Raw genomic sequence first — 27,962 nt, forward strand, 5'->3', positions numbered from 1 at the left:
CTATATTATGCAGAAATAAAAACTATAAAAATTTGCTAATTTAATGAACTGCAATCTATACTTTTGAAATTAATAAACTCTTGATTTTTATATTATAAGTTAAACAAAATAAGTCAGGCCATTATAAAATACAATAGAATCAATTTTTTATTTTCATATATAATAACTTTAAGAATATATGGTTAATATATTATTGATTTTTTAAATTCCTCTCTAAAATAGTTAAAGAATAATTCAAATTCAGCTTAAATTGATCTTTCAAAAATAAATGAACATTTTATTTTGACTTCATATAGGTTAATCTAGTTTATGAATTATGTTGTAAAGAATTGCAATTTTAATTTAATGAATAAGAAATATCAAAATGCACATATAAAAAAATATACAATTTTAAATTGACAATAATGCGGATAATTAATATTATTGAATACTTCATATGGAACGAATTAATATTATAATAGAAGAGTAAATAGTATCTAAAGATTAATTAAATTGTGATATATTTCGTTACCGTTTAGTCTATGCTAGTTCTTTATAAAGATTGTATATTTATTTAAAATTAATATTCTTATAGAATTTAAGGAAAAAATACTAATGTAATTATAAATATCTAGGAACATTCGAATATTTAGTCATGTATCATTTGAAAATTTTCCTTGGATTGGTGATATTTTCAATAAAATAAGATTGATTACATAAAGGTTATCGATTAAAACTATATAATAAAAAATATTTTTTAATGGAATAAAATAGAATTTTTTAAAATGTTCTTTATTTTATATAATATTTTTTACAAATTGTATAATTTAAATGATAAATTATAAGATTAGACATTTAAACTTTTTTAGAAATTTTTAATAATTTGGTAAATAGAACTAGTGTATTTAAAAAGATAATTATTTAAATAATTAAAATATATTGTATATTATATATATATTATATATATATTATATATAATATTATATATATTATATATGTATATAACATATTGTATATATATTGTATATATATTTCATTATCTTTATGTGCATAAATTTTCAATTCTTATGTAAACAGTATTCAAAAGATTTTTACTTTGATTTCAGATTTTAAAGTATTGCGATCATCTGCACGGAAAATGGTATTTTTCGGAAATTCGAGCAATTTTTTCACGCCGATATTTGTTGCAGAATATTGCAATCGAAATTTTTTTAGCAAGTCGAAGTAAGTATTATTAAAATTTGTATTTTTTACAGAAATAATAAAATAATTGAAATAAATAAGAGTTATAGAATTTTAAAAACTTGTTTTAAAAAATTTCTTAGCAATCCGAAAACATTATCTTGTTTTAAATCTTGTTTTAAATCGTCTTACAAAACCCAAAGCTTATAATTAAATTGTGTATCTTCGTTATTATTTTTTTAACGATAAGTATTTGTATAACATGCAATCGGTTATTCTGAGGATTCCATAAATATTCACTTTAATTTAGAAATGATTATAATTCCATATTTCTATAATGTTTTAATTTAATACGAATGATTAAAAATATTTAATTATTTCAAACAAATTTAACCTTTAATAATAGTTAAAGCTATAAACAAATTTCGTTTTTATTTTGCGAATTAATTATTTAGTGAAAAGTCATATTATTTTGAATGGAGAATTCAGATAAAAATGTCTTAGACATTGTTAAATACTTACTATAATTATTGCATAATATTATTCTATTATAATTAATAGTACAACTTAAATAAGAACAGATAATTGCTATTTATTTGTTGCAATCGAATAAATAATAAATATAATTAATATCTTAAAATTCATATATTTAATGTGGAATACATGAAAAATTATAAATATTTTTAAGTTACATTAAACATTTAGTATACTATGTTTTTTTTTATACAATATTTTTTTTTAATAAAATTAATATTTTGCATTTAATATCTGTTAAAAGTTGCTACGTCATAATGAAAATCGATTAAAGATAATTTTATGATGACTAAATTAAAGCCATGAATTACCTACAAAAGATGTTTCAAGTGTAGTTTCAACTTCCTTCCATGTAAATTAGGTATATACCTGATCGACTCGTAAATTTCAGTTGATTTTAAAGATTCTAATCTATTTGGCTATGCAATAACTTCAAATATTGTTTGTTTGTTTGTTTGTTGTGTAGCTGGTGCGCGTGTGTGCATGCGGGTTGTGTAGGCTCATATAAGCATGTGTAAGATTTCGAGTTAGCGACAGTTTCACGACGCGTGGATATCATCAAGGGATCTCAATTTATTCTATTATACAATCTGTAATATTTTATTTTATACTACTAAAATTTAAAAAATCATTGTTTATATAATGTAATTTTTCTCAAGATTTAGTAAATAAAAATATATATTTTACCATTTATAATTTAGTTCTTTTTTGATGTTTTATTATGGTTTGATGAATATCACTCGAAATGAATGGATCAGATCGAACACTTGAATTAAAATTTAATTTTATGGGGGGAAGTTATCATAAACTGCTTTTGCACATGCAATCGACTAGTGCTTCAATTTTGTAAAAAAAATTGCTGTCTCTAATGCAGTTTGTTATATTTAAATAGTATTGCTTATACATTTATTTCTAAAACAAATATATTTAAAAAAATTAAATAATCATTTAATAATCAAAAGAACTATTTTGGTTTTTATGTCAATATAATTTTATTAATAAAAAAAATTTAATTAAATTGATGATGGTATGAAACTTGTCACCTTACTTATTCTAAGAATAAAATATAATATTTTATAATTATATTATCATTATAGTGATAAAATAATTTTAAATTTTAATTTTAATTTTAATTTTAATTTGTCAAAAGTAATTATAACATTATAATTTTATAAAATAAATAAGTGTAACATTTATGCAGCCATAATTTAATATATATATATGTATATATAATATTCAAAATATTTGATTTTGTAATTTATACTTATAAAGATATTTTTTTTTATAACTGAAGTGTTTGGTATTATTGGATTTAAAGTATAAATTTGAATTATTGGTAGGATTTGTATAATGATTTTTCATTATGAAATTTTATATTTGTAAATATTTTTTATATTTAAAAGTAAATTTTTTTTCAAATAAATTTGCTTAAATATGTTATTCATACGAATAGATAATAATAATTTTTAACTAAAAATTAAACTTGATTAAGTTTGTTTAATTGCTTGCAATTTTTAATAAATTGAAGTGAATATTAGAATTTTTTTAATAATAAATAATAAATACGGTACATAGCCATCTTCTAATATACATAATATACATTGTTTTTTATTTTTAGCTATGATCGATCATTATTCCTACATAAATATTTTGATTGTCCCTTAATTAAATAACGTATGTCTTTAATTTTTCTTTAGAAAAATTTACATTTAAAAGATATTTGTAAAATTGAAAAGAATACAATTATACTGTTTACTTTATTATTATTTTTTAAAGAACTAAAATTATGGTATCTCGTACACTCATTAGTTTAAATGTCTAATTTTATTAGCTGCTTTTTTATTTTTAAGCGTCGATCTTCTTCGTCTTTCCGGATCAGCCAACGGTGAAGAAGGTGATCAAGGCATTACCGCGAGTCGGCGTCGGCATCAAATACGGAATCCCACAGACAAGGTAGGTCCGCCAAGGAGAATTTACATTCGCTGAACTAAGGTGACTGCGATTGCCTTACTAACGCAGAAACCCTTGGCTCGTGAATCCGGTCTACTTTTAAAAATTCAAAGGGAAACGTGCTCCATACATTCCAACACTGCCCTGTTCTCTTTGTCCCTTTCCACTGGTTGGACAGACATAATCGTATGCTTTCTTCTTACTATTCCGCTCTAGCTGATTCTTATCTCTATTCTTACTTACCGCCTGCAAAATGAACCTTTTTGCCAAATTTTATTTAAAATTTTTCTTAGATTAGTTTTAGTTCCAATATTATTATTCATAACATTTGAATATTAATAAAAATATATTTACATTTAGAAATATTAATAATATGGAATAATACTCATTGCTCATAAACAATTTTTAATTAATATACTGTATATCTATATTTATATGGTTATATATAGTTGTTTAATTAAATTGAATGCCAGAATTTTTTACATAAAAATCTATCATTAATGTTGAGTACGATAATGATCGTAATTTATATTTTTATATTTTCGATAATTTCAATCAAATGTCATAAAATAGACAATCTTACAGATGTATTATGTATATAAATCTTTTTTTTTTTAATGAAAGTTATGCTTATATATTTTACATTTATTTACATTTAGTGATAATTGCCTTAATTTCATTAAACAATGCATAAATAACATATATTAATATTTTTATAGATAGATAAAAGAAGAAATAAGAAAAAACAAATTTTGTACATTTTTGGTAGAGAAGCATATATAAATTCCTTATCTTTATTAATATTATTTGAATCTTCATGAAAAGCATATATAAGTAATAAACATGCACAGTTTTTGATTTTCTTTTGCCCCTCCTCACATCGTTCGTCAACTTTTATCTACTTTAGATCTTTCTTATATTCATTTTCTTCCACCCCTTCTTGGTTCTCTCTCCCCCTTTTTATCTCTCTCTTCTTTCTGTTCCATCCTTTCCTACTTCTCAAGAAATATTCTGAGGAGAAGCGGCAAGAACAGACGCCCTGCGATTTCGCGTTACTCCTTTAGACCATCCATTAAATGCACGTGATGAGGGAGAGAAAGAGAGTGAACAAGATAAAGATAGAGGCAAACACAGATAGAGAAAGAGGGGGAGAGAGAGAGAGAGAGAGAGAGAGAAAGAGAGCAAACGAGCAAGAGAAAGTTCGCGAAAGATACGACGACCATAAATATGCGACCGCCAAGCTCGACATCTCTCGTCGCAGGGAGATTCCTAACCGACGAAAATAATAAAATATTATTTTTTTCATTTGTTTTTTCTTGGAAGGGGTGATTTTATGTTTGACTTTTTGTCTTGGTGTATTTTAAATTCTATGACGAAAGTCTCATAGTTTTATTATAATATTTTTTCACAAAGAATTTTGATTGATACTGAATATATAATTTATACCATAGTTAGATTTTAATAAGCATATTTTTATATATTTATAGCTTTATACTTGAGATTTCTATAAACGAATTATAAAAAAATATATAATAATTCAAAAATCCTTCGAATTACTTGTCTTAATATATTTTTATAAAACAGTACATTTTTATTTAAGTATTCACAACTTTCACTTTTATTAATTATTTTAAATCATTTTTAATAAAATTTTGTATTTTATAAATTAAATATAAAAACTATATACATTACAAAAAACAAATTGGTTCTATCTAATTAGAATAAACACTTTACTCTAAAATGTGATTTGTCAATATATATATATATATATATATATATATATTACTTTTAAATTTAACTCGTAAAGCGAATTATAAAAATAATATATATATATATAAAATTTACCTAGTGAAAATAAGCTATTAAAGCTAGAAAGAATGTTAAATATATCACAGTTTCTTAATCAGGTTATTGACACTACATGAAATTCGTCATAAGCCTATTGAAATCTACAGATCTACGAAACATAGCTGACATACTGTTATGAGAATGGATAATTCCGAAACAATTAGTGCATATTTGTTATACATCTTTATAAAATAATGTAAATACACATATTTCGTTTGTTTTTATATGAATTATATATGTCGCCATTAAAAGACGCACTTATAAATTCTAAATCGAAAATTTTATTTGCTCAAAGTTCATAAACCCATAACGCGAAAATTTATGGCGTTGAAGCTCTCTTCCTCCCTTTTCTCAAATGCTTTTTTTTAATAATTGAATCAGGAAAATAAGTATCAAATTATGTAAGTGTGTTTAATCAATTGCGATTTAATCAATCGTAATTTAACGATTAATTTAAAGACCCGTTTTCTCGATTAAAGAGAAATAATTATATTAATAGATATTTGACTTTATAAATTAGAAAAATTGACAATTATTAATTAGATAATTAGATAAATAGATAATTATTTTAATAATCATATAGATAGATAATACTTTTTCATTTTCGCAAGTAAGCAATGTAATACAAAAAATCAAATTTTGTCATTATAGTACGATATAATGTAATATAATGTAATAAAAAATTTTATTAAGCTATAGCTATAAATAAGTATACAGGTACATAAAAATAAAATAATTTCTTTTTTATCGATACATTTTTCAAGACAGAAAAGACAGAGGAAACATTATGAAAATTGATTATACAATAAAATTAAATAAATCGTCTTCTTTATAGATAACTAATTTATTAATATTCATATTAATATTAATTTAAGAACAGTCTCGCGTGAAAATTTAATGATATCATGAAGCATTTAAAGAGCTGTAATTTAAAACAACAGGTATTACCATAATCGTAATTATTGTACTATAGAGATGCTTAATTTTTTGTTTGTTAAAATTTACTTCATTTTTATTTATATAGTTAAATGCTATGAAAATATTATTGTACGTTATAACAATTATATATAAATGTTTTTATATATAAAAAAGTAATGAATAAAAATTATTTTAAGAATAGATTTAAAATGAACAATTAATTAAAAATAAAATTTTTAAAAAATTTAAATTAAATTAAAATGAAAATTTAAAATTGTACAATAAATCACTTTTATAAATAAATATTATTTTATTGTGAAATTTTGTATTTGAAGTATAAGGATTTCTTATTGCATAAGAAATTAAATATATCAGAAATGTAAAAATTTCTGCAATTATTTTATATACAAAATATAATTTTTACATTATATTAAAGTAATAATATTTTTATTCATATATAATATGGAAATACATACACATACGCGCGCGCCCACATACACACACACACATACATTTTTTTTAAGAAAGGATAATTTTAATTTTAATTCAAATATTATTTTGCATAAATAATAAATAATTACATTTTTAAATTCACTTGATAAAGCAAAAATATTTTTCCTAAAATTAATTTTTTCAATTTCTAAAAAGAACTTCAATTTATATATAATACATTTATAAATATGTTTATAAATATTTATCAATAATACATTTATAGACGAGCATCTATGATGTCACCTCGCCAATTGATGAGAAATTCAAATATGACGCAAAAATGGCAGCGTCGAGAGATCAACAATTTCGAATATATTATGTTCCTGAATACAATCGCCGGTAAGATTTTAATATATTTACATTATTATAACTCACATTTTCAATATTCATAATATTTATAAGCTAATTCAATAAATCTCTTATAATTTTAATTAATCTACACTAATGTGCATTAATTAATTGCAGTATTTAAATATAAGTGACGTTTAAAACCATCGATTTTGATTAAATTAAAATATAATTTATAATAAATTATTAAGCAATTATTACAATATATAATAACAGTTAGGTTTTTATATTTTATGGATTTATAAATTCAAATCTATTTGTAAAAATAAAAAAATTTAATTATTTTTGATAAATCTGTAGTAAATATTGGTATCATTTTTTAATTGTAAGCATTCATTGTATGTATTAAATAAGATCTTTGTAAGATAAATTTTTAAATATTTTCTAATAATCTAGTAACAAAATATATCTATTTTATAAAAAGTATTATTAAATATCATTAAATACTATACAATATATTAAAATAATAAATATTATTTCAAGAACACAGTATAGTTATAAAAAATATTAATTTAACGAAATAATTTTGTATGGATTTTTAAGGATATTAAGAAACAGAGTTGTATAATCATTTATATATATATACTACAAATAATTTAATTACGAGAGTAGAATATCAATAGCTTTTAATGGTTGTGTAAGTATAAAAAATAATTTACTCCTGTAGTTTAATATTCATAATGGATTAAAAATTATGTAAGGTACTATATTTTCGGAATTTAGTTTTTATTTATAAAATGTATATATAAGAATTTCAAAAAAGTTTTTAATAAATCAAGAAAATGCTAAAGAATCAAAGAAATCAAAGAAAGATCGAACAATCAAAGAAAGATATTTGATTAAATAAAATTTAACTAAAGTTTGGATAATGGAAATATAATTACCATTAAATAAGCCGAATGTAAATCGAACGTCATATAGTTCTTATATTAAATTAAACATTTTTTTTGGCAAATAGGTTAATATTATATTTTAATCAACAATTATCTATTAGCAATAACAAAAAATTAACTATTAAAAAACAAAAGAGATTAGGCTTAATATTTAAAACTATTGTACTAAATATATATATATATACATAAGCACATCTCGTTTCACGTTGAAAATAATGCGGGAGGCGACATTGGGCTTTTTGTAATGATGTGCAGTATGGTGCACGCGCGGATGGAGTCTGTCATGACGCATTAGGGATGTTCTCAATCAGACAGTGCTCTTACTCTCGTATCTTAACCGTTGCTTGATGTAGAATCGACCCCTAGTAATCCGTAGTATATAACCCGACTGGATCTATTCTCAATCCGCTCTGCCAGTAATCTTCTATCCCGTATGTCTCATCCCCTTACGTTCATTCCTCGACTTCTTTGTCTCTCCAATATTCGCTCTAATACGAGAGCTTCTACTTTCGTTCCTCTTTTATACGTAATGAAGTATTTTCAGTATAGTTCTTTTTTCTTGAGAACTCATCAAATAGTATAAATGGAAAAAATAGGGAGAAAAATAGATGAGAAACGAATGGTAAGAGGTCCAATCAGACTGTCTAATTACCCTTATTGTGTTACATTATCAGACGATGGAAATGTTACTAATATTATGATTATGAAAAATGACTAAATTTAAAATCAAATGCAAGATAAATCATTAATTTATCTTGAATTCCAAAATAATAATTATAGTTTTCATAAATTTAATATGGTAATGTGTACATTTTGTAGAATAATCGATAAATTCATGTTTATATATGAATATCCAGCTGCTTAATATATTAATTTGTAATTGTATTTTATATGGTTTTTTTTATTTAATATGTTTTATTATTATCAAACAGATTTTAATATGTTTTAATTTTTGCAATAATTTAAAAATAAATTAAATAACATTGAATGAAAACTATATTTATAGTACTTGAACTTCATTTTGAAACAGAATTACAATGCTATATATAATTTTTACTCTTTTATGTCAATGAAAACTTCAATTAATTTTCTTATCTATTTACTTTTACATCAATATCGTAAGTTTTAAAAATTATTATAAAAATGACTATAGAATAAAGTATTTAAAAATATACTACTATGATTTAACTTCATATTTTAGTACTTAAAAAGATTTTCAAATGTTTTCAAAATTTACATTTTAATAAATAAAGATTATAAACAAAATTAATAACATAAATATTATTCATTACATTGTATTTTAATTAATTAATTAATTAACAAGATACTAAAAATTTTATTTAATATATGTTAAGATGATTATATTAGAAATATTAAATTTGTACTTTTAGAAATATTTGTTCAATAAAAATTTCATACCTTTTATAAACAATAATTCTTCGATATTGCACTTTCTAATGTTGCTAATGTTGTCCAATGTAATGTTTATGTTTTACTCTTCTAAGATTCCATTTCATAAAAACATAATAACGCTAATGGGAAATTAGAAAGCAGAAAATTAGATTTTGTTAATTAATATATCCGAGGGTATTCTATTAAGCTAGATTTACAAATTGACGCTTTAAAGTTTTAATTTTACACTGAATGACTTAAACAAAGAACTAACAAAATTTTTTAAACTAACTTTTAATTACTTTGTGTTACTTAAATTATTTTTAAAAACTCACGACTTTGTTTAAACAAAGTTGTTTAGAATTTACATATTTATTTTTTATAAATATTCCTCTATATTTGTTGATGTGATTGACAAAAAATTTAAATATCTGAAAATTAAGCCCATAATAAGTATGCAGGTAATAAAAACTAATTTATAATAATCAATAAAGATAGTTTTAACACAACAGTGTATTCGTACATAATGATAATATTAATTATAGAAATGAAAAACATTATTGTAATAAATATAATATTTAAATATAAAATTTAAGCAAATCATGGTTCTAAATATTTTATATTATATTTTAATATATTTTAATCAACCAGTATACAAATAAGTTTATGATTCGTTATGAGGCTCATAAATTGACTAATTGAGTAAAGTAAAATCAATCGAAATAAAATAATATACTCGATTTTCGTCACAGAATTTGTCAACAAATATAATAAATTACAGTGCAGTAACATAGATTATCGTTATCAATTCGTATGTACACACTTAATAAATAATATATATATATATATATATATATATAACATAAACATTTAATAACAATAATAATTGTTTTTACAAAAATTTATTTCTCATATATAATTATACTACATTATTATGAAAATTTATAAGTTGCGAACTAAAAAATTAAAAATTATTTTGAAAAGGGCGGTTGATTTTTAATTATATATTTGTAAATTCTTATGCTTTAATTTCTGTTTGAATAGTATATCTCAAATATTTAAATTTATATCAATTTCAAAATAAATATTAATAGTATGATTTCTATTATTATTCGTAGTTTGAATGTTTTGAGTGTTTATTCTATATTGTTTTAAAAAGCGTTTAATAAATATTTTGAAACTTCGATAAATAAGTAAAAACATCAGACAAATATATCTTTAATATGTTTCTGTAATATTTTATACTTTAACTAATTTGCATTTTTGATTATATATTTCTGTACTTATTTTATACACAGAGGATACCCATACTAAAGTTTAAAATAATGAATATTTTTAATATACGTTCAAAGATTAAAAATGTAATGAAGTAGTATAGGGACAATGGGATCATTAAACATAAAAGAGGGTAAAAATATAAGAGCAAATACATAAGTTCTGATTTCCTGACAACTTACGAAGCACTTGCGTAAAAGACGTTAATGAGGCAATTGAAAGGAGATGTGTAATTACATAAATTTCAGTATGGGGCTACGATGTTGTGTAGTCATATATCTACACTGTAGTCCGGCATTTATTTTATTTATGAGCGTTATATATTAATTGCTGAAATAAATAGTGTACAGCAAGCAATTCGCAGATGAGCTCGGGTTTGCCAAATATACTGACATTCATCTAAATGAGCAAAGCAACAAGACGCTGTACGCCAACATTCATGAACCTGCGAATCATGGAAGAAAAGGATGAACTAACCGCAGGACTAACCGGTCTAATATTTTTTCAATCTTTTTTGAAACTCAATTTTGTTCTCAGTTCTAACTTTCAATTCAATATGATGTATTTAAATATTTTTACTCTTATTTCTTATTTTTTTTGGTCAAGTATAAAACACTGTATACATCTTTTTATTCGTAATTAGTATCTTCTATTTATTGAAACTTTAACAGTTTCAACGTGTGTTTATCGTAATTTCAAAATTATTAGTTTTTTAAAGTTAAGTTTATAACAATTAAGTTTTGTAAACAATTCATTATGTATATTTTCTATGATTTTTTAATTATTATTCATTATTATAATGTATGAATATTTATATTCATACATATTATTAAATACATCTATTCCAAATAATTTATGTCCTATATAAACATAAACTATTTAATGAGAATTTAATATTTATATAGCGTGTGCCTTTTCATTGATATCTTTATTGTAACAAGAAAAACTTATAACTAACATACCTATATTCTTCAAGTGTTTACACACATATAATTATAATTTAGTATATTTATGCGCACAGTACCATAAAATTATACAATATATATATATATATATATATATATATATATAAATAAATACATATACGTTCCATATATTTAGTATATATTTCATTTTTACATTATATTAGATTTAGTCAAATAAATAACAGGGGGAAAATATTTCAGAATTATTGGTGAAATTTTATTTTAAATATATAATATTGATGGATATTCTTCACTATATATTAAATCTGGATAGTTCTAATATTAATTTTTTATGTTTTATTAATTCTACAATGAAATAAAGTAAAATAAGAATAGTTGAACTTCGTTTAAAAAATCGAAAATATTACGAAAATTAATAACCGTGTTACTTTAATATTATTCATTAATTTCCACAATAAATATTAATAAAAATATTTGCTTTTACCGCACATACACTTAAGTGTAAAAATGACAATTGCACTTGATATAAAAGTTCAAAGTACATTATCTAACTGTAAAATAATAAAATCGTAATAATTCTAAACTATTAAGAGAATGACTGATTTATAATATAATATAGTCATAATAAGTATTTGGTATATTTTTTGTTTTTTTTTTTTAATTTATCAAAAAGCATTGTTAATAATTATATTTAAAAATAATTGTACATATATTTACAATTTGACTTACAATTATTTTTTATAAATTATAATTTGTATCTGTCAATTTTTATACATTTAATAAGAAAATATAACATTAAATTTACTATCAATTTTAAAGGTTAACAGTGTTAAACTGACTGCTCATTAGGCATATAATATCATTAAAGAGTATCAAATATCCCTATCTATTTTTTTAAATATATCTAGTATGTTGCATTATGATCTGTCATTACTTTAAGACAATTTGACTAAAGTTTGATATATAATAAAATATAAAATACAAATTTTGGAGATCAATATTAATTCATTTAAAGATAAATAAATATAAATAATATAATAAAAAAATAATTTTAATTCATATAAAATTAATGCATACTTGTAAATGATATTGTTACAAAATGTATTTAAATGTAATATAATTTAAATGCGTATTTCGAAAAAATTACGGAAATCCGAGTTTTCTTTATAAAAATGTAAACCTCATAATATTTATATATAATATTGAATAATGAATACTTCTATTATAAATAAATTTTATTATTTCTCATATAATATTTTTCCTTCGGATTTAAACGTTTTTATTTAATCGTTCATTTAATTTAATGATCTTTGCTATTTTCGCAACTATTTTACAGCAATTTTCGTTTATGTAGACATTGAGAGTAAAGAAACTATAGAGCCGTTTGCTAAATCTCCCCTTAATTTAAAGATGAATATAAGCATACAATTTATATTTGCCTCGCAGTATCGTTTTATTAAAAATTAATGACGGTAAATCCTATGTAAAATGATAGCCACCACAGCTGCCTTGTCGAGCTTTGCTCTGCCACAGCGCCAGAATGAAGAGCTACCAAGATAATGTGCATGGTATACATGTTTCTTTCTTTCTTCCCTTTATTCTGTATCTCATTCTTTCTTTTTCTTCTTGTCATTCTTACTCTTATTATCTTTTTTCTTCTTGTTGATGAAACGATTTACGTGTTCGTGAATAATAACAATAGATGTATTCTATACAGTGATTTTTTAAGTAATAGGTATTACTATGTTATGACTTTATTATAATAATTTGTGAATTCTCTTACTTTATAATATTTACTTTATGTATTATTAATGTATTAATAATTCATTTACTTTATAATATTTTAATTAATTAATTTGACTTTTAAAACTAATACAGTTAAATATTACACATATTTTGTACATTAAACATTTTAATGTTAGTTTAAATAAAAACGGTGAAAAATAAATAAAAATAAATAGTTTTGATAATCTAGAGATTTATTTAATAGTTTATCATTTTTATTTACTGTATCGACATTATTTTACAATCATTATAACGCTATTCTTAATTTTTTCTTTAATTTATGTTTTTGCCAATGTATACTAGAAGAATTATCTTGCAGTGAAAAAGTAATTATCTTTATAGTATCTTAATTCTCTCTTAGAACATCACATGCAAACGTGATTGATAAAAAATTTTTAAAAGACTAAAAGCATAAAATAAATTTAAAAATACGTCAGACTACTTATGATTTTTTGTTTTTTTTTTTCTATTACAAATTCTTTTAATTTGACATATTTTCCTATAATCCTTATATGAAATACGAATTCATAGTAATTCCTTTTTCGTAACACAGTTGATGAAAGTAATTATTAAATCAATTATCATTTATAAATTTAGAGAGATTCAATATATATTTTGAAATAATTAATTTTATGTTTTTATCTTATATTAACTATACAATTGATTCAACGATATATTTAACAATAATACGTAGTTATATATACACAAATGTTGCAATTTTACTAAATATCTTTTTTTAAATTTGCTTCGTAATAAAATTTTTTCATTGTAATTTTAAAAAAATAATAAGTATCATTAAACAAAAATAAAATATATACAATAAAATGTCATTAATATCACTATTATAATTTTGTTGTATCATTTTAATAAATGTTTTAATGTATGAGTTATTTCAAAAATTTTAAATTATTGTGTTCTTATATTTACAATGATATTCACCAATACTTAGAAACTTTATTGCATAGTAACTTTTTCTTGGTGTTTTGATTTAGATAATACAAAAATTGTTATTTTACGAACAAAGAATAGATTTGTAAACATAATTTCTGACATTATATTTAGAATATTTTTCGATTTCCTTATTAGAATAATTTTTATACTTTTTTATTTAAATTTAGACAGTCAATATTATCTATGATTATAAATATATATAATATCTTTTATATATATAATATTGAAAGATAGAAGTATGATAACGTAAGAATTATAATAGTGCTTCTAGCTTTCCAAGCACTACACTTTAAATATTAAAAAGAATAGCCATTATATTTTTATTTAAAACATAAATATACCAATAATTGAATTCATATAATAATTGCCAAGTCATTATTTAACACATTATATTAGTGTTTCATTAAAATTTTTTTACTCGATCAATTCCATAGGTAATGAAGCAACAGAAATTTTTCAAAGAAATTGATAGTTATGTATGACTTAAAGTAAAGATTAATTAATTATCAATTATTAATTGTTACGATCTTTTAAAATAGATTTAGAATTATTCAGATAAGTTGATTTATGATGCAAATGCTATTTTATTATGTAAATATTAAATATAAGTTATTTTTATAAAATTTATTAATTATTCATTTATTTTAGTATTGCTATTTTGATATGTAACTTGTATTTTTTTCCTAATATTGTCTATATAAATAATAAACGTGTTTTTCTATTACAAGAATATAAATTAATTCTAAATTTATTTTTATTTTAAAAATCAATATTTACAGTACTAGAGTATTTTAATATAATTATAATTTTTTATGTTTATGAGACATAATAGCACATTAATTTTAATCTTAAATTCATTAAATTCAGTACTATGGAATATATGTCATAATTTTAAAGTATTGCGTATTACATTCAATATTTTGAATTAAAAACATTACATTAATTATAAAAGATATTACGAATTTTCGACAACTGACTCTATAAAATATAAATGACAAATGATTCTATAAAAAATATTTTTAAATAAGATTTTATTTAAAGAATATATTCCTTTTTTCATTGATTGCATTATTAATTACTTAATTGATGTAATCCGGCAAACTATAAAAGAGTAAAATTATTTTTCCAGTCTATTTCAATTATTTCAAATTTCTAAATATTTTCAATTAATTTAATTACAATATTAGATATTTTATATATTTTATTATATGTATATATATTTTACAATATTGAATTATTTTTGTTTGTTATGAGATTAAATATTTAAAACATTTTTTACAGATGATCTAATGTAAATAAATGAATATTTTTATGAAAATTTTCACTACACCAACTGATTATTCATATTTTAATATATGTATATATATATAATATCGATAAGTTTTCAATCGTCGATTCTGTTGTTATGAATGTGTAAGCCAAACTAAGTATATACTTAAATATGGCTGTTGATAAAATCTAGAAGTTTACCAAGAGTCCGAAATGATTCGAGATTTTCAATAGAGGACATATATGCGTTCTTCGAAAAAAGGTTCCGCGGACAACAAGCGAACTCGGCACCTCATCCTTCTCTCGCGGATCCTTTCTCGTGCGCGCGTGGTCGCAAATCTCATAATGTGCAGCAGACGCAGCTGCCAACAGGTCCTTGTATTCATCTTCGATCGTATCAACGCCGGTGAATTATTATTCGGAACCTTATGCGTGATAGTAAAAGATAAAGCTCTCATGACGTCGTATCCGCAACAAACATGGATACTGGTTCCATTTTACTTAAGATACACACTCGCGGTCATCGCCTGTCCTCCACCAAATAATCTGGGCGTTCAGCTTTCCATGCTCGGATATGCAAGCTTGAGAAAATTTCGAATACTGATTTCTAAATATATAGCCTTAATCTTTATATTTTATTTACTTATATTTATTTTTCAGTTTATGTATATATCAGATATTCTATATTTATAATTTGTATATGGAATGTATTTAAATGAAAACATTTTAAATGTAAATTAAATTTCGGTACACTATCCAAAGATCTGTTTAACACTTCAAATATGTATAAATTAATTCCAAATTTAATAAAAACATATAATTATATTCTTTGTCTCATATTAGTTGAATATTATAAGTGGAAAATATTATAAGTTGCAAAATAAGTGAAGAGAAAGTAAGTACATCGCTAAAAAGGCAGGTATTTGCCCAATTAATTCTTAAATTTAAAAAATCTGACACTTAGTTAATAAGATCAAAACATTTAAGAAAACTTAAAGCAAAACCTTTTTTACTTTTTCTTATGCGCCAATTGAAACCGTGCGTTGCGCCGTGTCAGAAGGAGAGAGAGGACCACCGCGGCGAGAAATTATTAACAGTGAGGAAGAAGCAATTCCTCGTATATTCTCTTGTGCATGGATCATCTACAATTCTGTCTGCCTGTCTCTCTCTCTCTCTCTCTCTCTCGCTCTCTCCCTCCCTCTCTCTAATTCTAACTCACTCTTCCATTCCATACTCCTCCTGGATGTCTACTATTTAGTGTGAAATCATGCGTATGAACAAGTCAAACTTTTCTCCGACTCCCTTGATACGAAAAAAATTAACAATCGAATTGAAAATGAGCATGTAATTCTTATAGATGGTTATGCTCAAATTACAAAAGTCTATTCAGCTTATATATAATACGGATAATATAGATAATGCGTAAAAAATAAAACTAATTTGGGGAGGGGAGGGGGGAGAAGCAAGTGATGGATATTTGAATTGTATATGATTGCATGGCTACATATAAACATGTATGTATAGAAATATGCTGTCAGAATTCGTTGACCGAACTCTCCCTCACCGTAGAACTACCATTAATTATCGCTTTGATGCGCAACCGACCTTTTACTCTTGCCCATCTCAATTCACTCTCTCTTTTCTCTCTTTGTATTTGTTTCTCATCTATTATTTATAGTCAATGTTTCCATCTACAGCTGTTTAAGCTCCTTTGATTTAGCAATCCATTGTTGCTTTCATGCTTGAGTGAGATTTGTAAAAAATATTAGAATATATAACGATAAACAAATGCATTATCAATATATAGTATATAATTTGATTAAATTTTTGTTAAATAAACAATTTCAAAATAAATTTGCTATTATATTATAATACACATGTTATATACCATAATCTTTAGCGAAATAGCGTATTAAGAATTTTGTATTAAAAATTAAAAAGTCAGCAGGATTTATATTAAAAAAAATATTTTATAGTCTTTCGATAATACAACAGTTTTTAATTCTACTAAATGATTCTTTAATTACATTTATAGTCAAGAGAGTTGAAAAAAATTGATGGAATAATTTCTTGGATATAAGAAATTTACTATTCGCAATGATTATATTTTAAGAATAAGATAGATTTATTTTATAGGAATTTCTCATATTCAATATAAAATATAATATAAAATTTAAAAGAATTTTTCAATTTATTTTAAGTTAGAAATATTTATTCAAATATTATTTTAGTATATTCATCTACAAAAGTTTTGCATCAAAATACGTTGAAAAGTTAATATTTAATTTTATATAAGAAAAGAAAATACCCTGCAAATTTCAAGCTTATTAAATATTAGATAAGTAATAATAATTGTGAAAATTTATCTTTAAAACTAATACTTAAAATATATAAGGTAATTGAAATGTATTTTGTTTTCTATAACGAAGAATTTGTTATAAAATTAAATTATACTAAAACTAATTAGAAATTAAATCGAATACTTTTATTTTAATCTTAATATTATGAAAAGCAATAAGTACATTGAAATAAATGTACTAAAAATGTTTACACAATATATATTTATCATTCAGAAAGGTTTAATGATTCATAATAAAAAATCTTGTTAATAAAAATTTTTATCATTTTTTGAAGAAGTGAAAAAATTGAACGAAATTTAAATATAAATTATCGCAAAAATAATTACATTCATAGTTATTGGCTCAGCCAATGTATTATGAGTGAGAATTATAGATTATCACTAAATGAATAAATATATAGTTTATTTAATTTTAAGTTTATTCAATTTAAAAGTTGATTAATTATTAGAACCCAAAATTATATAGTGATCAGATAAATTACTAAACCATCGATGAAATACTAATTGAAAGAATTTATTTTAAACAGCATTAGCTGTTTGATCAAAATAGTTTCTAATATATGTTAAATTTAAATACTACATAACAAGTTTTCATTTCATTCAGTCATTTAAAAAAATTTCAAATTTTTTAATCATTCGATTTTAATGTTTAGAGCTAAAAATATAACGATAAATTACCAAAAGTTAGTATCAATGCCAATATAAACACCAAATTTACAAGAGTTTGAAATTATTTTAATACACAAAATATAATTTCAGGTCAGTTCCTTTATAAAATTAAAATTATTATATAACAGTATTTACTTTATTTTGTCATTCTTATAATCAAATTTGATGATAATGAATAAGTAAAAAATGTATTCGACCCGAGTAATATAGAGTATTACATTTCATAATTGAATATTACAATCTATTTAATATAAGTATATTTAATTGTATTGATAAGATATAGTATAAAAATTAATAAATATAATATAAAAATTAACAAAAATAGTATAAAAAATGTTTTGAAGTATGATATTGATGATTTAGATACAAAAATGTTAGGTCTGAAATTAAATAGCCTTGGTCCAATATCTATAATTTTAAACATTTTAAAAATAATATATTAGAATTATGCAAAGATAAATTAAATTTTATAAAAGTTTTTATTTTATTTTACAGAATATTAACAACAATAATGATAACAACAACAACAACAATATTAATAATAATAATAATAATAAAACTGCCTTTTTACTCATTATTTTATGTATTTATAATTATTGTTTAGGACGAACTTACAATGATCTTAATCAGTATCCCGTATTCCCATGGGTTTTAACCAATTATGAAACGAAAGAACTAGATTTGAGTTTACCAAGTAACTATCGTGATTTGTCAAAGGTAATATTATTTATATAAAAAATTGTTAGCATGATTATGTTGTATTATAATCACTATATAGTGGGTTAGATAAATATAATTTTACTGCATTTATACGAGAAAATTTTTATAATATAAGTATCAAATATATTTACAGCCTATAGGGGCCTTAAATCCAAGTAGAAGAGCTTATTTCGAAGAACGATTCCAGGGTTGGGAACATGACAGTATCGCGCCATTTCATTTTGGAACGCATTACTCTACTGCTGCATTCGTTCTAAATTGGCTTATTCGAGTGGTGAGTAGTAATAAATTGTTTAAAAATACTAAATCATACCTAGTAGTGCATTGTACTTTTGAATTCAGCAATTTTATACAACCTTAATATTTCATCAAGAGTACTATAAACAATCAACGTTATTAAAAATTTTTTTAGACACAATCAAAATATAAATAATATTATATCGTTTAAGAATTTTCTAAATTATAATTTTATCTAATGCTTAGAACATTTATTATGTATGAAAATATGAATACATTCTTCATAAAAAAAGTGCGTACAGTTTTTGATTAGGTCATTTATTACAAATTTCATTAATGGATGTACTTATATGTTAGCTTATCTTTAAATCATCAATTTATTGAAGTATTCACACTATTATTATTATTTTATCTAGAATAAACAAAACTTTTTTATTAAAAAAAATAGTTACAATAATATAATACAAAATTAGTTAGTCCTTTTATTTAAGTTATGTTTAATCTTCTGCCATAGAATAGTCATTTAATTTGCATTTAGTAGGTGAAAGATCATTACTTTAACAGTAACATCAGTAGCTGCTTCGATTTTCGACACATCGTGTCAAAATGAGCAGCATCGTTGTGTGTTGAAGTCGACCGTAAATCTGCTAGACGTATTTAGTAGGTTGTACGTTTGCACTAATTTGGGGGCGTGAGAGGGAGGAGACGACCATTTATTTTATTTTATTCTGCTGTCTGTCTATCTCTCTCTCTCTTTTATCTGCTTATTCTCTTACTCACTTTGTTTCTTTTTTCTTTGGGCTCGTGCCATTACGACATGCCCAACTTCCGTTTCGTCTCAAATAGACTTAGCTTGCGAGTAGTGTTGACGGGTCCGTTTTCTCGGGATCAGACTACTTTTACTTACTCTTTTGCTAACAGGTTACAAGTTTTATTTGAGTTGTTTAAAAATTATTCTCGTTTTCGTTCTTTACCGCACCCAAAACTTATCAATTTTTTTATTTTAAAAGTCACGGTAATCTTTCACTTTTAGAGAAGTAATTAGTTTTCCACGTTATTTTTTCAAATAAATGTATGGTATTAATTGTATCGTATTTTTTTCTTTTTATTTATAATATATATGTATTTAATACATTATTCGTTTGATAAATTAAAAAAAAATGTATATAAATATTACAGTACAAAATAGATAAATAGATACATTTGACTATTAATTTATTTCATTGACTTAAATTTTTATTATTCACTAATTATGTATTTATACAAAAGTTAAGGAAATTTCATAAAAAATATATTGAATGAAATTAAATCATTTGAAACTGCATTTTAATTTGAAAATTAATGTTACAAATAAAGAATTATGAAGATATAAACTAAATATTAAAAATTATTTTTAATTAAAAAACCTATGATGGTTAAAATGACTTTTTTAATATAGCGAATATACAATATAAAAAAATATAAGTATGATAAATTTCTTTTCAATTTATTACTTAAATAAAGGAAATATAACGAGTACTTTTCAATTGTCTATCAAATTTGAAATTTTTTATAGACTATTTTTATTAATTTTATGATTAATACAATTTTAAATTATATTTTTGTAATATTAATAATAAATAATTGTATTCATTTCAAATCTTGTTATTTCGAAGTGCACTATTTTTTACATAATAATAATTATTTTTATCAATTACTAACATTGATTTTTAAAAATGTTATTAAAGAAGTTATCAGGTTTATGCTTTATAGTAGACACTTGATCAGTATACATATATTTATATATATATGTCTTCTTTTACAGGAGCCAATGACGACGATGTTCTTAGCTCTTCAAGGAGGAAAATTTGATCATCCTAATAGATTATTTTCGTCTGTGGCATTATCTTGGAAAAATTGTCAGCGTGATACTTCGGATGTCAAAGTGAGCTTTTGTAAAATTAATTAATAATGAAACTCTTGATTTTACAATAATATATTATTGAATAAAATTATTTTTTTTTATAGGAATTGATTCCAGAATTTTTCTTCTTACCAGAAATGCTAATCAATTCAAATCGTTATCGATTTGGACGACAGGAGGATGGTAGTTCTGTTGGTGATGTTCAATTGCCACCTTGGGCTTCATCACCTGAAGAATTTATTCGTGTTAATCGAATGGTACATCAATCGTTTTTATAATGAAGAAAATTTTATCGTTCAATTTATCGAAATAATATTTAATGATGTTACAAAAAATAAATATAATAAAATTAATAAATTATATCCGTACATATATATGTATATATATTTAAAAATCCTTATATTTTTTTAGGCTTTAGAATCTGAATTTGTTTCGTGTCAATTACATCAATGGATTGATCTTATTTTTGGATATAAACAAAAAGGTTGGTGGCTTAATTTCTATATTATTATATTTTTTATTTTTCGTATTATGTATTTAGTTTTTTAACTTATTTCAATAAAAATGTTTAATCGTATAATCTCATATACTTTGAATTTTATTATTCAAAATAATATTCGAATATTATTATTAATTAATAATTATTTATCTTTTATTATAAATATAATTATTTATTTATAATTGATAATTAATTATTTATGTATAAAATATGTATTAAGTGTAGAACAACAAAATGATTTCTTAAAATAAAAATTAACTTTTCTACTAAATAAATATTTCTTTTAAATGTTAATTTTAATATAATCCAACTGAATATACACAAATATTATGAAATAATTTAATAATCTTTGCAAAATTTCAACATTTAACGTTTATTATGGCAAAAACTGGTCTTGTCTCGTCAAATGTAATTTATAGCGATACTAATTACAAACGGCGCCTCTATATCCGTTCGTCTTCTTCGAAGATATGTCTTGCTTTTTTTGTATGTAGAATATATTAAATACGTATGCAAGAAGTTAGCTTTTCAAAACTGTATGTGTACATGCAGAGTCGATCCAAACCAATTAGGCATATGAGCCCCGACGTGGCAATTTTACTCATTCTTAATGCAATACTTCGCAGATCTTCTTCCATTTTATCTTTTTATCCTTTTTCTTCTTTCACTGACAGTGTGTATAAAGACGAATGGCGTAGCGGTAAATCCGTAGAGCTGTTATATCTGTCAACTGCTGTCTATCTGGAAATAGAGTCACTTACCGGAATATTCTTTGGACTTTATATACAACTCTATTTGGAGTTAAAATGTCTTGTTTCGTATTTTTTTAATAATTTTTTTTTATTATTTTTGTTTACTGGGAATTTCTTTATTATTCATATATTTCATAATTTATTGATTTATTCTGTTTTCATCACGATTGGAATGAATTAGAAGAGGAAAAGTTATTTAATGGAGTTAAAAAGAAAATGATGATAAAAATTCAACTAATTAACTGTCTGAGTGTATATAGTCTGGAATCTAACTTCAAGCTAATTTTTTTTCCATTTTAACGGCTTGTTTTTCATAATTCATTCTTACTTCATATTCATTTTTACTTTAATATAAGGTATTTAATTTTAAATATAGACAATTATTATATATAATTAATATTGAATTTAATTTAATGTAATTTTCTATGACTTAACACCACTTTTACCAACTATCCTTTTACGTTGAGTAATAAGTATTTAATAATTTCTGATTGTTCTAGTAATAAAACGTATTCCCTGTTTCATTTTGTTTTATTAAAATTATTTATTTTATTATAATTAAAATTGATCCTTAAAATTGAATGATATTTTATTAATTTGTTGATAATTTGATTAAATGATTTACCAAATCTATCGTAATGCACTTTTTCATTTTATTATTTTATTTGATTAGTTTGATTGTCAAACAAAATATTATTAAAAATAAAACAAATAAAACTATACGTAGGAGATCAGTATCGAATACTTAATTTCATTTTTTAAGGAACAAAATTATTATGATATTAAATAATTAAAAATTGAAAAATATTTTCTGTGAATAAATAAAAAGTAGCTAAAAATATCCAATAGTATTTTATTAGTTAAGGAAATATATTTTAATATCTGCGTTTCATGTTTATATCGTAACGTTTATGTTTCTATAATATTCAATGCTTAATTATTTTTCACTCGTCATATTAAGATTTTTCTAGTATTATATCAAATATGATAAATTTTTAAAAATATTTCAACAATATTATTCATTAATTTTATTATTAATTTTTTTAAATATTTAACATAATTCTATTCAACATAATACTATTCATTATGAAATTAAATTATTGTATTTATTGTAATACATTATTACAACAGTAACTTAATTAATATTGAAAACTTTCAAATTTCTCAAATTAAATGAAGATCTTAAATGCATATACAAATTAACACATGTACGCATATTAAAAACAATATTTTTATATAATTATGATTATTAGGACCAGAAGCGATACGTGCAACTAACGTATTTTACTATCTAACATATGAGGGCAGTGTCGACTTAGATTCGATTACAGATTCTGTAATGAAAGAAGCTATAGAGAATCAGATACGTAATTTTGGTCAAACGCCTTCCCAACTTCTTATGGAGCCACATCCACCAAGAAGCTCTGCTATGCATTTGGTAATAATAGATGATCATTTAAAATAAAAAAATTGGTTTAAGTTATTGGTGTAATTTATACTATTAACTTTTTTTATCTAGGAATAAACGATACATAAATTAATCCAATAAAATTCATTATAATATAATATAATTGATTTATTAAAGTTATATGTATTTTATTTTATTGAATATTAGAGTTTTAAAGTTGTTTATTATGTTTTTTAGTCTCCAATGATGTTTTCAAGTATTCCTGATGATATTTGTATGACGTTAAAGTTTCCATCAAATTCACCAATTTGCCACATTTCTGCTAATACTTACCCTCAATTACCTCTACCTTCTGTTGTAACTGTTACAACTGGCCAACAATTTGCTGTGAATCGATGGAACACAAATTATGCAGGTAATCAATCGTAATAATTCAATTTCATTTATTAATTTTATTTTGAACTTCATTATTTATTAATTATTCATTTGTATTATATAGCAACGGTTCAATCTCCAAGTTATGCTGATATACCGCAAGCACAAGCTGCGAATCAACCATTATCAATGGATCCTATTCTATGTGTGTTAAAATTTTAAATACTTCAAACAATCATTTTTAAAATTTACATAATTTTTATTAATATCTACAAAGTAATATGAAACCATTTTATTTAAGGAATTATTTATATCATAAATTAATTAAAATCAAACAAAAATAATTTTTTTTTATAATAATGAATTTCATTATAATTACTAACTACTATTGTTTAGCTCAAACAGTAAACAACTCAAATATTACAATGCGTCGACATCTCGGTGACAATTTTAGTCAAAAATTAAAAATCCGAAGCAATTGCTTTGTTACTACTGTCGATAGCCGATTTTTAATTGCTTGCGGTTTTTGGGATAACAGTTTTCGTGTTTTCTCTACTGAAACTGGTAAGTGACGCTAAATTATTTGATTTTGCTGTGTATTATAACTTTTTTTTATGATTTATATTTAATAACTAAATTAATATTACATTAAAATATAAAATATTAAATATTAATGTATAAGATGTATAAAATTTTATTATACGCGAATATCATTTCAATTTATTTCAATGAATATTTTTTGTCCTTATTATTCTTCTAATATTAATACACGCCCATATATACAATGAATAATTTTTACTCTAAATATAGAAAATAATATGTAAAAATTTCATCAACAATAAACCATTATATATAATTTCAATGCAATATATCAATACATTGTTATCAATACATTCAATATTCTATTAAATTTCAAAGAAATATATTGATAAATTGTTATTTTTAAATTTACCTAATATTAAATAACTTTTATCTTTTTACAATAACATTTTCTAACTTAGAGATATATTAATAAATTGCATTCTTTATTAACTAGGTGTCAATCTCTACAGACAGTCACCTCAATTTTGATTAAATTACTTGTAAAATGAATAAACTGTCACTAATTTCAATTATTTATCATTTATCATCAATTTTCAATTATAAAAACATTTTATTCATTTATTTAGGCAATAATTGATATGTATGCATTATATTTTAGCTAAAATCGTTCAAATTGTATTTGGTCATTATGGTGTGGTGACATGTTTATCGAGAAGCGAGTGTAATATTACATCGGATTGTTATATTGCTTCTGGCAGTGCCGATTGTACTGTTTTGCTTTGGCACTGGAATGCTCGAACACAGATGATCGTTGGCGAGAGTGAAGCGCCCGCACCTCGGGCTACGCTCACCGGACACGAACAGCCCGTTACAGCTGTTGTTATATCCGCCGAGCTCGGTCTCGTTGTTTCTGGATCTTTTTGTAAGTATATTTCTTTATTATAATCATATTCATGATTATTGATTGCCTGAACAATAATAAACATTATACTACTATTATACTTCTGAATATTCAAAATTCGAAAAGACAGATTTTATATTAGTTTTCATTAACTTGCGTAATTATCAATTGTATAAATTTTTATATAATTATTCTAATTTATAATCTATATTTTTAAGTATTGCTATTTAAAATTGATTGAAAATTTGTATAATAAGATTAGTTGCAAACAATTCTTCAAACTACATTGTTTTTTTACAAAATATACAAATAGTAGAGTTACATTATGTAAAAGTATATTCGCATTGTAAGTAAAGGATTTATGAAGTATAAATGTATTGAAATATTTGAGAACATTAAAAGTAACAAATAATTACTCTGGCGTTCCCATAATATTTCGGAATGTTGAACACAAGATTAATGTTAGTAAATTAATTACAATTGGATCAGTATTTTATAATTAATTAATGGCTTGATATGTACTGATATCTTTATGATGAAATTAATAATAATTTTTACAAATTTTAAATTAGTTTTCAATGAATCAAAATAAAATTATATACTTTATTGTTTTACTATGATAAAAAAATATTAAAATCATGGCAATATTAAATATGATAATATCAATTATATATTCTCACTGTATTATGAATAAATTTCTATTAATTTAAATTTATTTAAAATTTTTAATTTTATTATTAATTTTATTTTAAAAAATTTTAATTTAAACGTAAACATTCAACTAAATTTATAATTCATTTACAATTAAGTTTTTTAATAATTTATAATTGTGGTTAATGATATAATACATTATTTTTTATTTTTATTATTATTTATTTTATGTATTTCTTGCAAATATTATAAGAAAATTTATAATAGCATCATGCATACCATTAAAAAAATTAGCTAAATTAATATTTTTTTAGGTGGACCGGTTTTGGTGCATACAACATTTGGTGACTTGTTGAGATCTTTGGAGCCTCCAAGTGGTTTTTCATCGCCAGAAAATATTGCCATGTCAAGAGAAGGGGTTATTGTTACCAATTATGAACGTGGACATATAGCCGCCTTTACAATTAATGGAAAACGTCTTCGTTATGAATCACATAATGATAATCTTCAGGTAACGATATTTAGGAAATATAATCATATAATTTTTGCAAATAAATAAACTTAATATATTAAAATTTCAATCGGTATGTCAAAATGTATATTTGTAAATAATATGAAATTAATAACTTTAGTGTCTATTATTGAGTCGAGATGGCGAGTACTTAATGACTGGAGGTGACAAAGGGATAGTTGAAGTCTGGCGCACCTTTAATTTGGCGCTTTTGTATGCATTTCCTACGTGCGAAAGTAGCGTGCGGTCTTTAGCTCTTTCTCATGATCAACGGTAAGTATATAATATTTCAGTAAATATCTGATCAATTATAACTAGAATTATATATCATGATTTTTGTTTGTTTGTTTATCTGATAATTATCTTAATATGTTTGCCATAAATAAAGTAATTAAAAAATTCATGACGTTTAATGCTTTTAAAGTAATGATTTGGCTTTATTGTATATTAAAACGAAAAAATAATAATATTCGATTATATAAATAGTTTAATATTTCTAATTATTATATATTATTAATTTCAGTTTTTTACTTGCCGGTCTTGCGAATGGTTCAATAGTTATTTTTCACATTGACTTCAATCGATGGCATCATGAATTTCAACAACGTTATTGAAATTTCATCTTTGAGTTTACAAAGAAAAGAAGTGTCAAAAAACGTAAAACTTTCAATGGATAAAGTTTTATTCACTAA

The 27,962-nt window shown here is 22.7% G+C and overlaps 1 protein-coding gene across 1 annotated transcript; it reads left to right on the forward strand.

Annotated features, from left to right (window-relative positions):
• Window positions 1–1,089: 1,089 nt before the first annotated feature.
• On the forward strand, window positions 1,090–27,920 carry LOC105363404 (neurobeachin-like). Its single transcript, XM_011501081.1, has 16 exons — window positions 1,090–1,203; window positions 3,546–3,648; window positions 7,127–7,242; window positions 19,375–19,487; window positions 19,624–19,764; window positions 21,532–21,651; window positions 21,735–21,887; window positions 22,042–22,114; window positions 24,135–24,319; window positions 24,527–24,704; window positions 24,789–24,869; window positions 25,061–25,228; window positions 25,866–26,129; window positions 27,074–27,270; window positions 27,392–27,543; window positions 27,794–27,920. The coding sequence occupies exons 3-16, from the start codon at window positions 7,137–7,139 to the stop codon at window positions 27,882–27,884; spliced, it is 2,022 nt and encodes a 673-aa protein (XP_011499383.1). The 5' UTR covers window positions 1,090–1,203; window positions 3,546–3,648; window positions 7,127–7,136; the 3' UTR covers window positions 27,885–27,920.
• Window positions 27,921–27,962: the final 42 nt, after the last annotated feature.

This window comes from Ceratosolen solmsi, unplaced genomic scaffold (genome assembly GCF_000503995.2).
Source record: "Ceratosolen solmsi marchali unplaced genomic scaffold, CerSol_1.0 scaffold57, whole genome shotgun sequence".
Lineage (NCBI taxonomy): Eukaryota > Metazoa > Arthropoda > Insecta > Hymenoptera > Agaonidae > Ceratosolen > Ceratosolen solmsi.

Bases quoted from the DNA above. Each gene is read 5' to 3' on its own strand.
- LOC105363404 (XM_011501081.1), top strand. From the start codon at position 7,137: ATGATGTCACCTCGCCAATTGATGAGAAATTCAAATATGACGCAAAAA. The intron at 19,488-19,623 runs GTAATATTATTT...ATATATTTACAG, and splicing joins ACTATCGTGATTTGTCAAAG to CCTATAGGGGCCTTAAATCC. The intron at 26,130-27,073 runs GTAAGTATATTT...ATATTTTTTTAG, and splicing joins CGTTGTTTCTGGATCTTTTT to GTGGACCGGTTTTGGTGCAT.